The 18,932-nt window shown below is 46.4% G+C and overlaps 1 protein-coding gene and 1 long non-coding RNA gene across 3 annotated transcripts in view; one reads left to right on the top strand and one right to left on the bottom strand.

Annotated features, from left to right (window-relative positions):
* The window catches only part of ARHGAP32 (Rho GTPase activating protein 32), a 410,242-nt gene extending 391,937 nt beyond the window's left edge, over positions 1-18,305 (top strand). The window contains 6 exon segments of the mRNA XM_042851949.2: positions 1,970-2,171; positions 2,906-3,051; positions 4,795-4,869; positions 6,806-7,669; positions 8,339-9,315; positions 10,655-18,305. Coding sequence (XP_042707883.2) covers positions 1,970-2,171; positions 2,906-3,051; positions 4,795-4,869; positions 6,806-7,669; positions 8,339-9,315; positions 10,655-12,913 — 4,523 coding nt within the window. The 3' untranslated portion in view covers positions 12,914-18,305.
* The window catches only part of LOC135976094 (uncharacterized), an 84,441-nt gene that overhangs the window by 16,270 nt on the left and 49,239 nt on the right, over positions 1-18,932 (bottom strand). The gene's annotated exons all lie outside the window — the stretch shown is intronic.

The following is an 18,932-nucleotide window of genomic DNA, read 5'->3' as shown; positions in this document are numbered from 1 at the left end:
CTCAGCAATGTGTCTCAATGGCGAGCAAGATGCTGGGGCTTGTCATATGGTAGTAGCAAAGCTCAGGGAACATTTTACAGGAGCGAGACAGCATGTAGCATCCTGTAAGGGGCTGTCTGCACTGCACTCGGCAGGTATGATTACAGCACATGTAGACACATCTGAGCTAGGTTTGATCTAGCTAGCTTGAACAATGGTACCAGTGCAGCCGTACAAGATGGCAGCTTGAGGACATACACTGTGTCCTGGGTGGGGTTGTACAGTCTGTGTTGCCGGCCATGCTGTTGAGGCATCACTAGTACCGTTACTCAAGCCAGCTCCAGTATGTACCCAGGATCTAGCTTGAGTGTGTATACACAAGCTGCAGTCACACCTCCTGATGGAAGTGTACACATTACTAGTGCTTCGAGTGTGCATCTCTTTAGGTGTCAAGTATCAGAGGGGTAGCCGTGTTAGTCTGGATCTATAAAAAGCGACAAAGAGTCCTGTTAGGTTGCCGACCACTGTTATAGACTTTCAGAAGTGGTGTGCCGAGTCTTCATTTACTCACTCTAATTTAAGGTTTCGTGTGCCAATAATACATTTTAACGTTTTTAGAAGGTCTCTTCCTAGAAGTCTATAATATAGAACTAAACTATTGTTGTGTGTAAAGTAAATAAGGTTTTAAAAATGTTTAAGAAGCTTCATTTAAAATTAAATTAAAATGCAGAGCCCCCCGGGCTGGGACCCGGGCAGTGTGAGTGCCACTGAAAATCAGCGCGCGTGCTGCAGGTTGCCTACCCCTGGTCTATAAGGTGCCACAGAAGTATTGGAGCATAAGCTTGTGGTAGAAATTTCCAGGCAAGAATCTCTTTAGGTGATACTGAAGACTGTTTCTAACATGATTTGAGTGACCACTGCTGATCAGCCTGAGCCAGGACATGTTTTCTATACCATTTTTCCAAGCCAGTGTGGGGATTGGGCCACTGTTCAGCACAGAGAACACGGATACAGACTAACATGGCTGCTACTCTGAAACCTGTTCAGCCCAGAATAACTTTTAAACATGTCTCAAAGAGCAGTGCAGACAAGGGCCTCCATGCACATTTTATGCAGGGTTGTGGTGTTCAGTAAGCTGGCAAGGGCTAATCATGTTAACATTGGCAAAATTCATACTCCTAAGCGCAGGAGGGCTATCGTAACAGGGTTGCATATGATTTACTAAACCACTCTATCAACTAGCTCTGTTGTAACAGGTTCCTCTGCAAGGAAAGTTGACATACAGGGTTGTAGTCCTGGGAAGTAATTTTATCTTATTAAAAAAAAAAAAAAAGTGTTTAACTCACTTTAAAGAAACAAAACCCAAAACTTTATTTAAGTAGCAATAAAGAAAAAGGGGAAAAACAACTACAGCCATAAAACAGTCCAACTCCTAATTTATTTACACTCTGTCCTAGTATTTGTTGGGAGCTATTTAAAATGTTACAAATATGCTTGCAACTAGTATGTATGATTGAAATCACTCCTATTTAAAATGTTTAGAACTAACCATTCCCCCCCATACTCTGAGCTAGAACCAAGGTTGGTGAATGCAAGTAAAACCAGCAATTAGAAAGAAAACAGACACCTTTCTGTACAGGGTTTTGTACCAGCCTATAGGAGAACTGAAAATATTCTAGCCCTAGAATTCAGAGATGGTTAAAAGCAAACCCCTATAGAATGGAGATCAAGTCCTGTAGGCTTCTAGAGTAATTGATACAGAATCCTAATGGTTTTCTCCCTCCCAATTACATCCTATAAGACTTTGCCAATTATTAATTCCACTGTTACACACACACACACACACCCATTATGGCAGAACTAATAGAAGCTATGTTGGCCTTTTCTTGGGTTTCCAAGGGCTCAGGAAATGCTATAATCTATCCATGGGCCTTATTTTTCCTACTGCTCCTCTCTGATTCTCTTCCTTGACTCTGGTTTTCATTTGCAGGTCACACTTCCTTATCACGCCCCAAATCACTGCTCGTGTCCTCGCCCTCAACTAAGCTGCTCACCTTGGAGGAGGCACAAGCAAGAACGCAAGCCCAGATCAACTCCCCTATAGTGGCAGACAGTAAATACATTGAAGTGGGAGAAGGCCCTGCTGCATTACAGGGGAAATTCCACACCGTCATAGACTTTCCATCTGAAAGGTAGAGTCTTTTACTTTCCATCACTGTGTGTTTCAGCAGGCTTTTAACGATTACAGCCATTTGACCTCAGCAAGCCTTGCTTGCAATACATAGTCCGCCTCCCACCCCCAGTGGGGATGGGGTTGTTCTGTATCCATGAGGGTGCAGCAGGACACATGCAGAGACATCTGAGGTGTAAATTGAGCCATATGTTTGTTGTATGCCTTGAGTGAGCTGGCCATATGACTCCCTCCGTCCCGCCAGAGATTCATGCACGTGTGCTTGGAGACTTAGGAGATGCGGTGTGGGGTCAAGTAGTTTTTATAATGCAAATCAAATTCTCTCAAATCCCTTTCATGCTATGTTTAGTTTAGTTATAATTAAGGGAACAGGTACATTTGCGTATAAAATAAGAGGCATTCTTGATTCAGACTTGGAATTTTTAAGGCGCCAGGCCTGAACAGCATTCCAACTGCCCTGCTACAAAAAGGAAACCAATGTCCTTTATACAGGAGCTCAGTTTTGTTCAATGGAATTGACCCCACAAGTTCTGGGACTGGACCTTTCCAGATAGAGAAGCATAAATATTCTCTGCTGCTGAAATATATATGTCTAGTTTTCTCAGCCTTGTTTCAGCACCAGGTTCTCTGCCAAAGCCAGCATGCCAGGAGTAGAAAGAATCAGGTCTGGTTGGTAAGACTAAGTGACTGGCAACGCATCCTGAATGCAAACCCCCTTCTGCTTTCTTGCTCCAGAAAAAGACCGCCCAACAAGATGAAGAAATCCCCTGTTGGCAGTTGGCGCTCCTTCTTCAACCTGGGAAAATCCTCTTCTGTCTCCAAGCGGAAACTGCAGCGCAATCCAAGTGAGCCCTCCGAAATGAAAGCCATAGCGCTGGCAGGTGAGTAGGGTTCCCTTTGTTCCTAGCAAACAGGCTGCTGCTGGGAAAGTAACCCACACTTAGTATGCTTCTCTGTTCCCCTCCAGTGCTTAGATTCAAACCTCTATTCGTGGATTATGGCCCGCTACAGCCTTTCATTAATGGAACCTGAGTTCTTTAGCTGAGGCAGTAGAGGTTCATGCTTTTAGATCCAGACCTTATCCAGGGGTGTCATTGTTACAAAAACAACCCAACGGATTCAGGACTGACAACTCAGTGTTCTTGGGAAAGTTTACTGACATTACTAAACAGGTATAACTCTTATTCCACAATAAGGCTACGTCCTCACTACAGGGGGGAAGAGATAGATTTAAGATACGCAAATTCAGATACGCGAAGAGCGTAGCTGAATTTGACGTATCGGAGCCGACTTACCCCGCTGTGAGGACGGCGGCAAATCGACCTCCACGGCTCCCCCGTCGACAGCGATTACTCCTACCTCCCCTGGTGGAGTACAAGCGGCGATTTGGGGATCAAATGTCGCATCCCAACGAGACGCGATAATTCGATCCCAACAATTTCTACCCGCCGATTCAGGCGGGTAGTGTAAACGTAGCCTAAGAGTGTGTTTTTCTGGTTTAGCTTGTCTCTCTTGGGGAGCAGTATAAACTAACCTGGAAAAGGGCCCTCATTCCATAGAAAAAAAGGGAGTTTATACTACTATAGTAATGCCCATAAACTTCCACATATAGACAAGCATTTAGACTCTGAGACTGTGTGTAATATGATGTAGATAGAGATGTGCCTCTCCCTTGCCCACAACCCCCTTTTATGTATATCCATCTAGTATCTCTCTCCAGCTTCTCTTAAAATACCACCTTATAGTTTTCAGTAACTTTGAATGATTTGCAAATTTTCCTTAGTATAAAATGAAATTAGAGAGAGGGGATGAAAGTCCCACCTTGGCCATAGTAGGGAACCCTTGTATATTTCATGGCAGTGGTTTCAGAAGTATCCACAGACTTCCCCAGTACTTCAAAGATAATGCTTATTCTGTGCCCACAAAATATGCAGCCCGAGTTCTTCCCTGCCTTTGGCTGCTTTGCACTGTGCTACCACCACAAACTGATACAGCAGGTAGAGGAGCATCCTTTGCTTACATAGAGGTTACCATGCCTCTCTCCAGCTGCTAGAGTACAGGGGCTGAGAGCTTCCAGTGATCCTCAGCCACTGGTAGATGGTGAAAGTTAGAGCAGCCTTCAGACTACTCTGAATTACACCGATGGATCAGTGGGATACATTGCCATTGCCCGATCAAGGGGCATCATCTTATGGGGCTCCTTACCCATTCTTCAGATTCAAATGAGCCTGCACCCTCTCCCCCAAAAGGCATCAGGGCTGGGGACCTATGGCCAGTTTGCTTCCCAACCCATCCCTCTGCAGAGATTAACAGTTCGTTGTCAGTTTCTCCCTTTGTAGGGGAGAATATTACCACCACCTAACCTTTGGCACCTCTGTTAATTCACTTGTGTGTGTAAAGCTCCTTTTTGATGGAAGACACTGTAGAAATGCCCAATAGTATAAATTGTGGTATGGGATACAAAGAGCATACAATTGTGACTGCAGCTTTTGTGCGAGCACGTAGGAGAGTAGAAAAGCTGCTTAGATTGGAGCGAGTGGTACGGCTGGCAGAAACCCATCTATCTTCACACCATGAGCACATGGCAGATTATAAAAATGCTTCTTTTACGTTTGGTTCTGTAGGTGGGAGAGGAGATAGCGGGACCCTGCGCTCAGCTAAAAGTGAAGAGTCTCTCACTTCTCTGCATGCTGTTGATGGTAAGATAGAAAAACAACTGGCTCACAAAGTGTAAAAGGGAGTGTGACATTTCTATAGACCTGTGAATGTTACAGCACTTCATAAAGTAGATGGTGGTGTCCATGACTAAGTCCTATGCCTTCTCTTGTAAAATCAGTTTTAGCGAGCAACTGCCCAGTCTTCCACGAGACATCCTATTATATTGGAGAATCTCTGTGGCCTGTGCTAGACAGGAGGTCAGATGAGATGATCACAATGGTCCCTTCTGGCCTTGGAATCCGTGCATCTGTTGCCAAACAGGGTCACAATGTGTTCATATTTCAGTGTGTCTACCTTTGTTAGTGCATGTAACTCATAAGCAGTCACGTACCAACAACTTAATGGTGTCAATCCAGTGTGACTGAGGTCAATAGGAGTTGTTCTTGCTTTAGAACTAAATGTTACAAAGCAGATTTTTACATGGCTCTGTGATGTTTCATGGAACCTAGTTGACACATGGTGTCAAAGTCAGGCTGGTTTCATCCTCTAAGGAAGAGCTCATTAACGTCAGAGCAAGTTTCCCCTTGAACGTGCAACTCCTATGTAGGTCAAAAGTGAAATTAGCTTGGACTCACCTAGTTTTTACTGGAAGTTGTGTAAAAACTTACAACAATGGATGTTTGCTCCTTGGGCCATTTCTAAAGGTGAAGTAGTATTATATAAGCTGGGAAAATTCAATGGACTTCATTTCACAAGCATTAAAATTTAGGCCAGGTCTACACTAGAAGCACTTTGCTAGTATGGGTATCCCTATATAATATACAAGCGAAACTCAGCTTCTGCTCACACAGCTGATTCCAGCTTCCTGTCTTCCTCCACTCCCCCAGCAAAAGCAGTTTTGCCAGTATACCTGCACCTACAATACAGGGTTTTGCCTGCACAGCTCTGGTGCTCAAGGGTGACAAAGCTAGTAACCCTTGCCTTATTCTAATTTTTAAAAAGAAAGGATAGTGAGACTGGTATACGTTTTATTTACTATAATGCAGTACTGACCAAGAAATAGCATTGCTAAATTAACCCCAACCACAGAGGTGGAAAACCAAAACGAACTATCTAGTAAATGTGACCCCGTCTGGCCTTTATATAGCAATAATTCAATTTTAAAATGCATTTGAAATCTGAGTGTTTTACTGCCACTCCCCACCATAATATCTGAGTATCTGATAAAGCAAAAAGAGACTGACCCTAAAACCTTTTCTATTGCCAAATGTATTCATATGCTTCAGAGATTTTTGCTAAAGTTACTGACGTGCAGTGCTCAATGTAAGCTTAATTGTGACGGTGCCTCGGCTCCTTCATAGCTATCGACCATATAGCTTTCTTGATTAGATGACTAAATGAAGTTCTGCAGAAATGCTTAATGGACTAGATTTGCTTACGCATTCATGTGGTACCATGGGCCGATGCAGTGCACTTCAGAGATCTTTACTACATGTTATTTTCCTTCTAGGATCAAAAAGTAAAACCTGCTTTTATTAAGACCGTGTTTGTATCAGATCTGCTTATGTTTAACATTCACTTTCGTGACTAGACCATATTGGGACTTCGACTGCATTTATTAACTAGTTTTGGAACCGTTTTCTAAAACCCTGTTTTGGTCTCAAAACCATTTGATTGAGCCTACATCATCCAGGCAAACTAAACTTAAATAGTTTTATCAACTGTTTTATCCTAGTAAATGGTTTCAAGTACATCTACGTTAGTTTCCCACACTCCCTTTAACCCAAGTTAGCCTGCACTGGTTTATTATTATTTGTATTACTTTAGTGCCAAGAGACCACAACTGAGATCAGTGTCCTATTGTGCAGAGTTTTAAACTAAATCAACAAAAACAGCTCGTAAGTCATGGCCTCATGCAGTTTTTAATGAACATTTATCTAGTGCCCTATTAATGCTTATCCATGTCCTTGTTGCTAGGTGAATCTAAACTGTTCCGGCCTAGAAGACCCAGGTCCAGTAGCGATGCACTGTCTGCTTCCTTCAATGGGGAGCTCCTGGGGACCATGAACCGCTGCAATTCTTATGATAACCTGCCCCATGACAATGAGAGCGATGGGGACGAGGGGCTGATTCATGTTCCTGCCCTCATCTCTCCTAGGTCAGCAGAAGATGTTGACCTGAGCCCACCGGATATTGGAGTAGCTAGCCTGGATTTTGACCCTATGTCTTTTCAGTGCAGTCCACCCAAGGCAGAGTCCGAGTGCCTGGCTAGCAGCATCTCTCTGTTGGAGTCCATGGGTTTTAACAGGGACAAGCCAAGCGTAGCTAAGAAGGATTTGGAGTCTGGTAGCCAGAGTCAGACCCCTGGCAGTGCCACAAGTTCTGAACCAGTGTCCCCCTTCCAAGAGAAAATGAGTCCCTTCTTTACTCTGGACCTGAGCCCAACTGAGGAGAAAGAATCCAAAACCCACTCCTTCTCGGAGAAGGTCGCCCATGCCTTCTCACCTAAGACGGGCCGAAAGCCCATCAAGTCTCCGCTGGTGACTATATCAGAGCCAGTCTCTTTGACGCTGCCCAGACAAGCATGTGAAGGGATGCCTAGTGCTGCGGGGAATGCGGCTTCTCCAAACTGGAGCAAAAGCGTCAACGAAGCCACAAACAGGTCCCCAACCCAGAGGATGTCTTTGCCCCTGAAAGCCAGCGAGATGGCAGCAGGTGAGGGATGCCACCAAGAGGCCCAGACCCAGGTGACTGCTGCCAAGCCAGAGTTGCAAGAAGAAGGGGAGCGACCCATGCCAAGCAGCCAGAATAAGACTGTACCTTCTGGACACACTCAGCCAGGTACAGTGCGTTTTCCTCCATTCTTTCTTTAAGTTCTAAAGGGACCTGCTCCCAGAAACTTCTCTTCGTGCCTTTTAGGAGAGGGGAATACGCCTCGATTCCGATCCTAAATCAGAGGGAGTATCTTGCAGGGCGATGCAGGTTGCTAAGGTCTCAGTAGAAACCTCTCTGTCTTTTCCCTCCATCACAGAATTCTTGGATACTTTCCACAATACCTTATGTGCCCCCCTTTTGTCTTTTTTTTTTTTTTTTCATCCTATCATAAAATGAAACTCTCTCTAGCGTACCCTTGCGTATCAGTTAACAAGTGAATTGACCACCTAAGACACTCAATGAAAAAAAACCCACCTGCCAACACTTGAAGAAGGGTCTTTTTTTCAGCCCCAAAGCATGTGGTCTAAATTGGTTATAAGGGGGTCTCGTTCTCTGCCTTACCTACTTCCTACCTCTCTAGAAATGCAAGAGGAACCTTTAGACAATCTCTTGGTGTGGTTTTCCTGCTGAACAGCTGTACTATTCAGCAACATTTGCATGTGGGACAGAAGATAAAGTATTTCACATCAAGGAAATGCTACTGTGAAAAGCATCTATTTTTATAATGGTCTGTAGGGTTAGGTCACTATCCTTACAGAGTAACAAATCTCTCTCTCTCAATTTTCCCCCCATTAGGAGCAGTTGCCCTCGACTCCCCCCAGGATCCTGTTCCTGTCAGTTCTGTGTCTCTTATCCCTCCTCCTCCTCCGAAAAACGCAGCACGCATGCTGGCCTTAGCGTTAGCTGAGTCCGCACAGCAAGCATCTACTCAGTCCCAGAAGAAGCCAGGAGATGCTCATTCTGACTGTACAAATTACAGAGAGACTGACATTGGTATAGCTATAGAAAAGGTCCACCTCTCTGCTGGGGCTGCTCCAGACAAGCTCCATCTGTATACGGATGTTCCTGAGAACCAAATCCACTTCCAGAGTGGGGCACCTGGGGATCAACTCCAGAGTGGGGCACCTGTAGACCAGGACCTCACTAGGACACCTGGGGACCACAGTCATCTACACCGTAGTACACCTGGAAACAGGGACCAGCCCCATCTGCATACTGGCATGCCTGGGGACCTGCATAGTGGCACAAAGGTGGACTGGAACCACTCCAACTTCCATACTGGAACAGTGGGGGACGAGGACCACTTCCCCTCCCATCCAGGTGGCCCTGGGGATTGGGAGCACACTCCTCTCCATACAGGTGCTTTGCTTAGCCGGGAACCATCCACAACAGATGTGCCTATAGACAAGCCACACCTCCATACTTGCATATCTATGGATAAGTATCACATCCCTGTGGAGAAGCTTCATCTCCCTGCCAGCACAGCTGATGACAAACTCCAGCCTCCTCCTGTAGCTGCCAGGGAGAAAACCGCCATGGCTACAATGACATACATGACAACTACCCAGACACCAGCAACTGAGATGAGTCATGGAACAGCAGGTCAGCACACGGCCGCTGAACCCACCGCTCAGGCAGATATTATTGTCACGGCTGCTCAGCGCATTCTTATGACCAATTCCCTAGCACCATCTCAGAGACAAGCAGACCATCAGCCAGCCATGGGACAAGTTCCAGCCGTAGCCACCAAAGGATCAAGTAGTTCCAACCAGGTAAGTGATGTGCGCGTATACCCCTGCCCCTTGTATCTATATTTGTACATGCAGCATCTATGTGTAATAATAGTAGGGATGGAATTTTGAGAGACAGAAATTATGGGCTGTATCCATGGAGGAGCAAGTGAGACATACTTTCAGCTCCAGATGACCTAAATACAAAGGAGTGGGACAGATGCCCAGGAATTATTAGTGTATGTATAATAAATACACCCACTCAGAGCTATGATAGTGCTTTCCAGTATGTTCATGGATACTTTCCGGGGAATACCTACCCCAGTACACTCCCTCCTACACTAGTTTTAAGGGAATCAGTGATGCCAACATACCATTATTCTTATCTTCCCACATTGTTTTGCAAACAATGACTTGGGTCCTGGTAGCATAGTGATTTAGAAAAGTGGGCTAGATACTGGACTGTGTGCAATGAGTAATTTAGACATAGCTTTGAATACAAGACCACGCCTTAGGGAATGCCAGTTAAGACACCAATCTCAAAGCCACCCCTTACTCTATTTCAGATGTGCTCTGAAACTCCAGCAGAAGCGACCCGAAATTTTTTTTTAATTTCATGTCTCTTCTTAAGGATGGTATTTTTAACAGTGCTGGGCTCTCCCCTTAGCCAGTTATTGGCACAGTTCAGTAACAGCCCTGAATCCTGGGATTTGGATGTAGGCTCAAATGGCTTTAGACATCACAACGTTACATGCTACCAACTTGAGCCTTGCCAACAGAGCAACTGCATTCACACACCCCTGGAATCTAATAATGGTCAGAGACAGACTAAGGAATAGCGTTGTTAATTCAGAGGAAGTTAAATATTTATTTGTACGGTACTGTTATGCTACTATAGATCATGCGTTAACTCAGAGCTAGGTAAATATATTCAAAACAAGGTTTGCCTGTGCTAAAATACATACCTTTATAAAGGCCATCTGTCAAAGTGTTCTAGGCTCTGTACAAAACGTTTTGGCCACTTGGTCTTTAGAGACCACAGACTGACAACGGTCTTCTCCCCACAGTTTATGGTCACAGAAATAAATGAACAATCTCAGTACTTCCCAGCCCATCCACTAGTCCCCATTAAGCCTGGGGAAAACAGGTGCAAATTGTAGCATGTCCCAAAGATCACTAAAATCTCTCTCAAAAGACAACATTGCCCCCGTGTTCAAACAAACAAACAGCTCTGCACAGACTGAACAGCAGCCCAGGCTATATTGTAGGGGAGCGGGCTACATTCAGCAGAGCTAATTATATGGGTAGCCAGTATAGAGACTCTGCAGTGGAGGGTGAGGGATGCTCACACACTAACCTCTATGTGGTTTCTCCATACTAGGTACGAGGAGCACCGCCTCCAGAGAAGCCACCTGAGCCTCGACTAGCGGAACCTGCTCCAGTTTTTGTCACCGAAAGTAGCTCCGCTATCCGATGTACCTCATCCACCGCTGCGTCCCACCAGGGCCATTTGGAAAAGTCCCAAGAGAACGTCAGGGCTCCCTCTTTGCACCTGCGTTCGGAATCGGTCCCCACACACTCCTCCTATGGCTTTGCGCCCCCCATCCCACCCGTGAGAACACTAGAGAGTAAGATAGCTGCAGCCATGCACTCCAACAGTATGGATACAGTGAATACCTCCAGTTACCATTCCTTCCTGGCTTCCTCCATTCTGCCATCATCTGTGGAGGAGGCTTTGCCCCCACCGCCACCGCCCAAGCACGCCTCTCTGCAGTCTGCATATCTGCCCCATCCCAAGCCAGAGAGCACCCCTGAGCCGCCCATGTCAGAGAACTATCTGCACCACAAGCCAGCGTCCGTCCATCAGTACAGGCCAGAGAGCGTCCCGCCGCATCTCTCCTACCACGGCAAATCCGACCAGCACCAAGCTTACGCCTCCAGGTCGGAAACGCCCACTTCCATGGGCCCCCGCTACACCGCCTATGCCAGCCAAGGGAAGAACACGTCAGCCCATCATTCCAAGCCTCGCAGCCGCGTGGAGTACGCGTCCTCCATGAGCCCTACCACCCTGCGGAGCACAGGGTATGCGGAGGAGCCTCCACCCTACCCCACCATCCGCCGGGTGCAGTCACTGCACGTTTCCACCCCTTCCACCATCCGCTCCGTCCCCATTTCGCGGACAGAGGTGCCTCCCGATGACGAGCCAGTGTACTGCCCACGGCCCCTTTATCAGTATAAGCCATGCCAGCCCCACTCAGATTATCACGTCACTCAGCTGCAGCCTTACTTCGAGAATGGGCGCGTGCATTACAGGTATAGCCCTTATTCCAGCTCGTCTGGCTCCTCTTATTACCCCACAGCAGCAGACGGGGGGTTTTATGACCTGGACCCCTACAGCACGATGCGGCTTAGGCATTTCCACCCCCTTCCTAGCCGAGACTTTGCATCTTACACCTCCAGGCTGCAAAATAAGAATCTGTACCGCTATCCCGGCCTGCCTGCCTATCCTCGGGGAGGCCTGATGAGCCACCTGGCAGGAAAAGAGCACAGCTTTATCAGCAGAGATGTGCCCCCAGCCCCGGACATCAAGCACACATACATGTCATGGGACCTGGAGGACATGGAGAAATACCGCCTGCAGTCCATCCGCCGGGAGAGCCGCTCACGCCAGAAAGTGAAAGGGCCAGTGATGTCCCAGTACGACAACGTGACTCCTCTGCTGCAGGAGGAGCTGGGGGGGCTGGACATCATCCACCTCCGCAGCAAATCGGATCCTGGGAAAACTGGTCTCCTGACTGTAGCCGAAGGGAAAGAAGGGAGGTATCCAACCAAGGCAGCCACCCCCGAAGGGGACGAACGTTACTATCTGCAGCACTCCGAGCCGGAGCCGGACAGGACCCATTACCATGGGGCCTATGGGAATGGGCAGTCAGAGAAGCCTTCCCTCCCCCAGAAGCAGAGCAGCACCAGGAGTCGAAAGCTGCACGAGCCAGGCTGCAACGCTACAGAGCACAGGGGACACCTGCAGCAGGAAGCAAGCCATCGGCAGCCTTCGGAATCCAAAAATGGGCCCACTTACCCAGACTACAGGCCAAAGGGTGGCCAGGAACCCATGGAGCCTGTTGGTTTCCAGCATTCGGGTGGGAAGTACGTCACAGCCGGACAGGAGGCCCTGCGACCTAACCACAAGGAGGTGAAGCTGGCAGAGGACCGGCCAGACTTGGAAAGGCCTCGAGTCAGGCAAATAGCCCCTGCCGAGAAACACACCAGAGACTGCTATAATAAAGAGGAGGAGCACCACGTCCAACCCATGGCGCCGCCTCCCAAGCCAGAACGGAGCCACAGCCTCAGAATCCGGCATCCGGAGAGCATGGACAGGGACCCCGGCCTCCTGTACCCATACCAAACCCTTGGCAAACGCCAAAGCAGTCTGACAGTGGTGTCCCAGTACGATAATTTGGAGGATTACCATACCATGCCTCAGCACCAAAGAGGGGGCTACCTTGGAGGAGGGGCGTTCATGCCCCCTGGCTTTCCCCATTCACACAGTAGGACATATGCCACAGCATTGGGCCAAGGGGCCTTCCTCCCTTCAGAGCTGTGTTTGCAGAGGCCGGAAACAGAGATCCATGCCGAGTGAGCTTGGGGGAAGGAGGGATAGAGCCTAAGCAGCCTCTGCTGGACAGTGGACTGTTTTATTTTTTCAATGACAAAATTTAAAACAAAAAACAAACAAAAAAACCCCCCCACCCTCATGAGCAAAGCAAACCCACTCTCAACCCTGCCACCGGCTCACCACTCAATGTTTGTCCTAGGTGTATAGTTTTCTTTCATGTCATTTGAGAGGTTGGAATGATCATGCAGGCTGTGTTGGCATGTGAAAAGATGAGCCAGGACCCAGAGCAGATCTGAAAGAGGCATGGTGTGGAGGGGAAGAGAAAAGGGGGTTTCCTTCCCCTGATTTAACATAGGCTGGTGGTTGCATGCAGCTCTTCTCTTGGTGTCTCCCAAGCATATCCAGTCACTCTCCCAACATCAGAGGAGTTGCATGGATAGGTTTTACCCTTTGAATGAGATGCCGTGGGGAAATCTCTGTCCTGACCCTTTCAGATTGAATCAGTAACACACTGCAAGCGGTGGGGGAAAGGACAGCTTCAAAGTGTTTGTTTCCTCCTAGATTATTGGTGCTCTGCATCCCCTTGAAAATTGTGGAGGGGTAACTGGGCCTAATCTAGTTCCCACTGAAGTAGGAGTGGGAGTGAGATTGGCCCCAAGCCAGGTCACAGAGCTGTTACAGAACAGAGTCTGGTTTTTAAAGGCTCATTGAACAAGCAGCTTCTAGCTAGAGAAGGGATATTTACTGAAACTCCAGCATTCACCCTCATTCTGATACTATAAATGGAGACGAGTTTTGAAAGCAAAGCGAGCCAGGGCAGCACTTCTACCTTTGAAAGTAAAAAACCCACCCTCTCCCCTGCCACGCACACTCTTGGGCACAGGTGATTGAGCACCATACATATTTCATGCTAATTCCTCTTTACTTACAGGCTACCCACAGAACCAGCTATTTAATTGCACGTCCTAGCTGGCCTGAAACTACCATCTATTTACAATGACACTAGATGATTGTGTCCAGCTTATAAACTAGAGCACAGGTTCCCTGCTGGGAGCAACTTGCATAATCACCAACTTAGCTGCATGACCATGGAGTTGCTCTGGGCCAAATAACTCAGTCCTTACTTCAGGAAAACGCCTGTTGACTTTCATATTCAGCCTACAGGATGAGGCCCTCTTTTTAGTACTGCCTCACCCACAGTGAGTTGCTGTAAGTACAGAGCAGTTACGTGTTGTGGGCGCTATGAAATAGCATTGCCTCCCTTATTGCAAGTGTCGTTCACACCAGGATTCAGGCATTAGGGCAGGGTGAAGGGATGGGACAATGCACCTCTTTATAACACACTCCTGGTGTTGCCCTGCCTATTTAAAATGCTTTCCCTACTTCATAGAAACGAGACAGCATTTCATCTGCAGCCTCTGTGGATTCACAGCCATTTTAACCCCACCTTAAAGCACATACATTTTATGAGACAGGGCTTCCTAGAAAATACTTGTCATTTAGCATTTAAAATATTCAGAATTCACCCATGCTACGGGAACCTTTCCTGTACTGTTGGATCACACAACTTCTCTACCTGTTTTGAAATTCAGAGGGTTTATTTAAAGAAAGCATCTGAGAAGTTCTCTTAGCTGAAAGTCCTGGAGCTAGCATAGCTAAGATTATTAAAGTAACTCATGTCAGAGCCTCCTAGAACAAGTGTTTTATTCATTGCTATTTTTGGCTTTTAAAGTAATAATAAAAACCTGTCAGTGCTCACAAGGGAACAACACACTTCTAATAGGTACCTAGTCATTAGCAGTTTGGTTCTTTTAATCTCATAGCCTTTTCTGGGTCTGTTTTAACTAGGATAGCCTATGGTCTGATTTTATTGTGCAATGTATTGTTTTAAGAAGAACGTTTAATATAGAGAGTTTTTCCTAAATGTTATGAAATAAATTTAGCGGTCAGGAAAAAAGCACTGTGATCTAGGTTACCTCAATATCATTCACCTTGTAACTAACTAGAGGGTGTTTTTCTTTTCCTTTCTTTTTTGGGGGGGAGGTGGGAGGTATGTGAAAGGATAAAGCAGGAAAGGGCTGTTAGCTGAAAACACAGAGCCACTTAGTGGACCAGCCATTCTCTCTGGGCTACTAGCCAATTCTGCTAGTAAATCTGGCTTTCCTGATACAATCTGTCCAGGGGCGTCTAGCTGCAGTACTCAGTCAAGTCCCAATACTAGTCTCTAAACATAACTTAGTACTTCATCTCCCCTCTGCTGCTCCAGAGTGTCAGCCTCCCTTGTTCTGGATTTGGGGCAGGAACAAACTCATTGGTTCAGGCTATTCAGGATTGAGGTGACCAGGACAGCCTGTCAAACCTCTCTCTCTCTCCCTCCATCAGCGCCTTAATTCTCCTTCCAACCTCTCTGTATTGGCCTTAAGTTACCCAAAGAATCCTCCCTATGAGACAGCTGAACTGAGCTCCCTCGAACACTGAACATCTCTGCTCCTTTGCCTGCACTTGTTGCCTACCTTGAAGCTGGCCTGCTCCTATAGAGCGTAAGCACCATCTCCCAACTATTTCCACTCCTTACGAGCAGTAGCAGCAAGAGAGCCTGGGATCTCAGCCTGCTCCATTGTTCACGCATTACAGTCTGTACAGCACCCTACTATCATTGGTTTCCATGGAAGTCAAGGTCCCTCAGCACCATCCAGGAATGGCCCCGTAAGTGAACAACCGACCCCATCATTAGGGCCTTGTCTAAACATGAAACTAATCTGGAATAAGGTAGGGTGTGACTTTAGAGCAGACCAGCTATTCCTGATTCACCTCCATGGATGGATGCTCATATACCAGAATAAGAGTGCTTTATTCCAAATCAGATTAATCCCTGGATTAAACTAACTCAGGTGTTCTTATCCTGGAATAAGAGCATCCACGCATGGAGTTAGTCAGGAAATAGTCAATTCAGACTAACTCCCTATGTAGACAAACGGATTAATGGCTTCACATCTCTCGGATAACAGCCCTCTTAAAGATCAGGGATCTTTCTTTTTTGTTCCAGCATGAGACATTCATTCAGCCTCTTCCCTTTAATGTACTTGGGAACAAGTTTATCCCTAGTTTCCTCCCATGCCCAGCCTTACAACATTCGATTGGAGGGCCAGCAGCCCTGTAAGAGCCCAACTGATAACTCTACTCCAGGGTTAGGGCAAGTGCCCTAATGAAGGGGTGAGACTAGAGCAGCAAGCAAGGAACATGAACCCTTCACAGGCACTCCACTGCTAATATTTTGAACCTTCTTTTCCCCTTAAAGCCATATAGTGAACTATGCAGTTCTGCTCTTGTACTGTGGTTAAATTTTGGAACTTGATGGCCCTTAGAGAAAATAGTCCCACGCCATTCATTAGATTATACACCCAACAGTGTCCATTCTTCAGGAATGGGGACCACTGCAGAGGGGGTGGGAATTGCCCCAGGTCATTCAAGAACAATAGAGATGAGTTCTAGAGTCTCAGGTGGCCCTGGGCCAAGTAGTAGTTGGGTATGATGCACAACATGGCATGTAGTCCCATCAGTGAATGGGGTAGGGAGGGGAGACCCCTGCTGGGGAAAAAAAATTAGGATGATAATGTACCAACTATGTGCCAGGTTCTGCTCATCTGTAGTAACTTATTGTCTAAGTGTAACCTCAGTAAGAATACATGAGCAATAGCAGACGTGGCAAGTTTCCTATACCTGTATCACTGCCTGCCTCTTTATTGCCACTTGCTGAGTTTTCAGCTTAATTTCTCATTACCATGTGAGAGAGTTTGGGCCCAATTCTGCTCTGGGAGTGGTGCAGAGATCTGCTCTGGATTTGCACCTGCAACTCAGAGCAGAATGTGGCCCCGTAAAGAAAGCTCTCAATGACTACAGATGTTGAGATCGCAATCAAGGCGTGGGCCTTGTCACATCTACTTCGGTTCTGATTTTAAAACGTCTGATCAGGTTTAAACTTATATGCATATGACAGTAAAAACTTTGTGCCTACAGGTCTTTACAGAGGTAATAGGCTTGTGCTTATCACTTGGGGGGGAGGGGATATCAGTGAGGATTGCACAGGTGTAGCAAATTGCTACACAAAACCAAAATAAACTTGAAAAATATATTGTTCCCTTTAGCTATAAAAGGGACAGACCCTTGTGTGTAGTCTTGCCATTCATCCCATTGGTATGTAGACAAAGCATCGACTGAAACAGTGTGTAATGTGCTAGAAAATCTGAATGAAAAATTGCATTGACCATTTATTTTTTAAAGGGCCTGTGACACTCTTCCAGAACCATGTGCTACAGAAGTCTGATGCCACAGACATGGTGTAGTTTAAAGAGGTGTACACAGTAACCCCCGTGTGTGCAACCATTCTTGCAAAAACCAACACGAACAGTGATTTTTGCAGTTCATTTTCCTGCTGTAAAAATGTGACCCTTTTTGCCCTAAGCCACACGAGAGAGAAATCCCAGAAAGCCTTAGGATTACCTTCAGCATTCCCTTCACTTTAATTTATAGAGTGTCTTATTTTCATGTTTGGATTTTTTGTTTTGGGTTTTTTTTTTTGTGAACTGGTGTAAAATGTATATGCTGACAAGCTCATGTATTTTTATGTAAATATTTTTGTGGTTTTCCCAGCCCTGCTCTGTAAATACTTAGATTCTCATTTTCTTCCCACTTTGTATGATGCGGATGTGGTTTTGTTTTCTGTTTTTATTTGTACTGTAATGCAATGATCCAGACTGAGGTGTCTTGTGGTATTTAAAAAACAAAGTCAGCAGTCCCACTGAGCTCACATTCAGATGTACGACTCAACAGCATTAATCGAGCCTGGTTAAAGCCGCCTCCTTTGCATTCGTGTGTGTTTGTGCCTCGGCCAGGTTAATTAATAATATACTGAAAAGAACTAGGGCATGGAAAAACTCGTTTAGAGCCATGAGGTTTTGGGGCCAGGTACCTCGAAAGACGAGAGAGGTGATGAGTGCTGTATTTATGTGCCAAGCCTATTGCAAATTGCTGCCTGTCAGTCTGTCCCAGCGCTTATCTGTTCAGTTACACCTGTGGCATAACTGTTCTGAAAAGAAAAAATAAACCAACCTTGGCTTTCCTAGTCTCCTTTTCTTCTCATCCAGAATCACTAGGCAAGGAGCAATGCTGGAGGAATAGCACAAAAGGCAGGTGGCAGTTTGCTAACAACAGTGGGATTCCAAAGTTGGGTTTGGCCATTAAAACAGATGTGTGGGGGGGGGGGGGGGGGGGTAACCCAAGTGAACTTTCTTGTGGGCAGGAACTGTCTTTTTGTTCTGTGTTTGTACAGGAACTAGCTGTACCCTATGACTAGGGATCCTGAGTACTACTGTATTTACAGGTATTAACAAAATGCATTAAACAGCATCAGATTTTTCCCCTTCAGTCATCTTTTTCTGCCATTAACATGGTCTAACTATTTGAACTGGTACCACCAGCCTATCCGCCCACCCACCCGCTGAGAAGTCACATCTCCCGCTCTTCAAAGTAACCACACAGACTTGACGTATTAAAGCTGCCCTGCAGACTGAATGCCATTGGATAACACAGCCTCTTTACACAGAGACGCTCTCCCTCCTTGCAAGATAAGGAATTTCAAAGGGCTGCTTTATGACCATTTCCCATCTGTTTGAGAGGTTTTAATGCTGCTGCTCCTCTCTCATAAGTCACAGTGTTTAGGGTATGTCTACACTGCATTGTAAACCTGGGTCTGTGGGACATGGGCTTAGTGTGCATTCTACACTACACAGACCACCTGACTCAGGTCCACTGTTGGACCTGTTCCACACTGCAAAATGACAGGGTTTGGACCTGTCACAGCAATACGCAGGCTCCAACCCAAGCCCTCGGATGGTCCTAGGACTTAGGTCCTGAGTGCTTGCTGATCCGCATCAGACCGATATTTGTGTGTGGACGGAAGGGGGGAGGGGCTTAGGCTCAAACCTGAGTCAGAGCCTGGGTTTAGCATGCAGTGTAGACACACAAAGATCTCATTGCACGCAGC

This window comes from Chrysemys picta, chromosome 16 (assembly GCF_011386835.1).
Source record: "Chrysemys picta bellii isolate R12L10 chromosome 16, ASM1138683v2, whole genome shotgun sequence".
Classification (NCBI taxonomy): domain Eukaryota; kingdom Metazoa; phylum Chordata; order Testudines; family Emydidae; genus Chrysemys; species Chrysemys picta.
The sequence above is the reverse complement of the archived record's forward strand: the minus strand, read 5'-3'. Positions and strand labels throughout refer to the sequence as shown.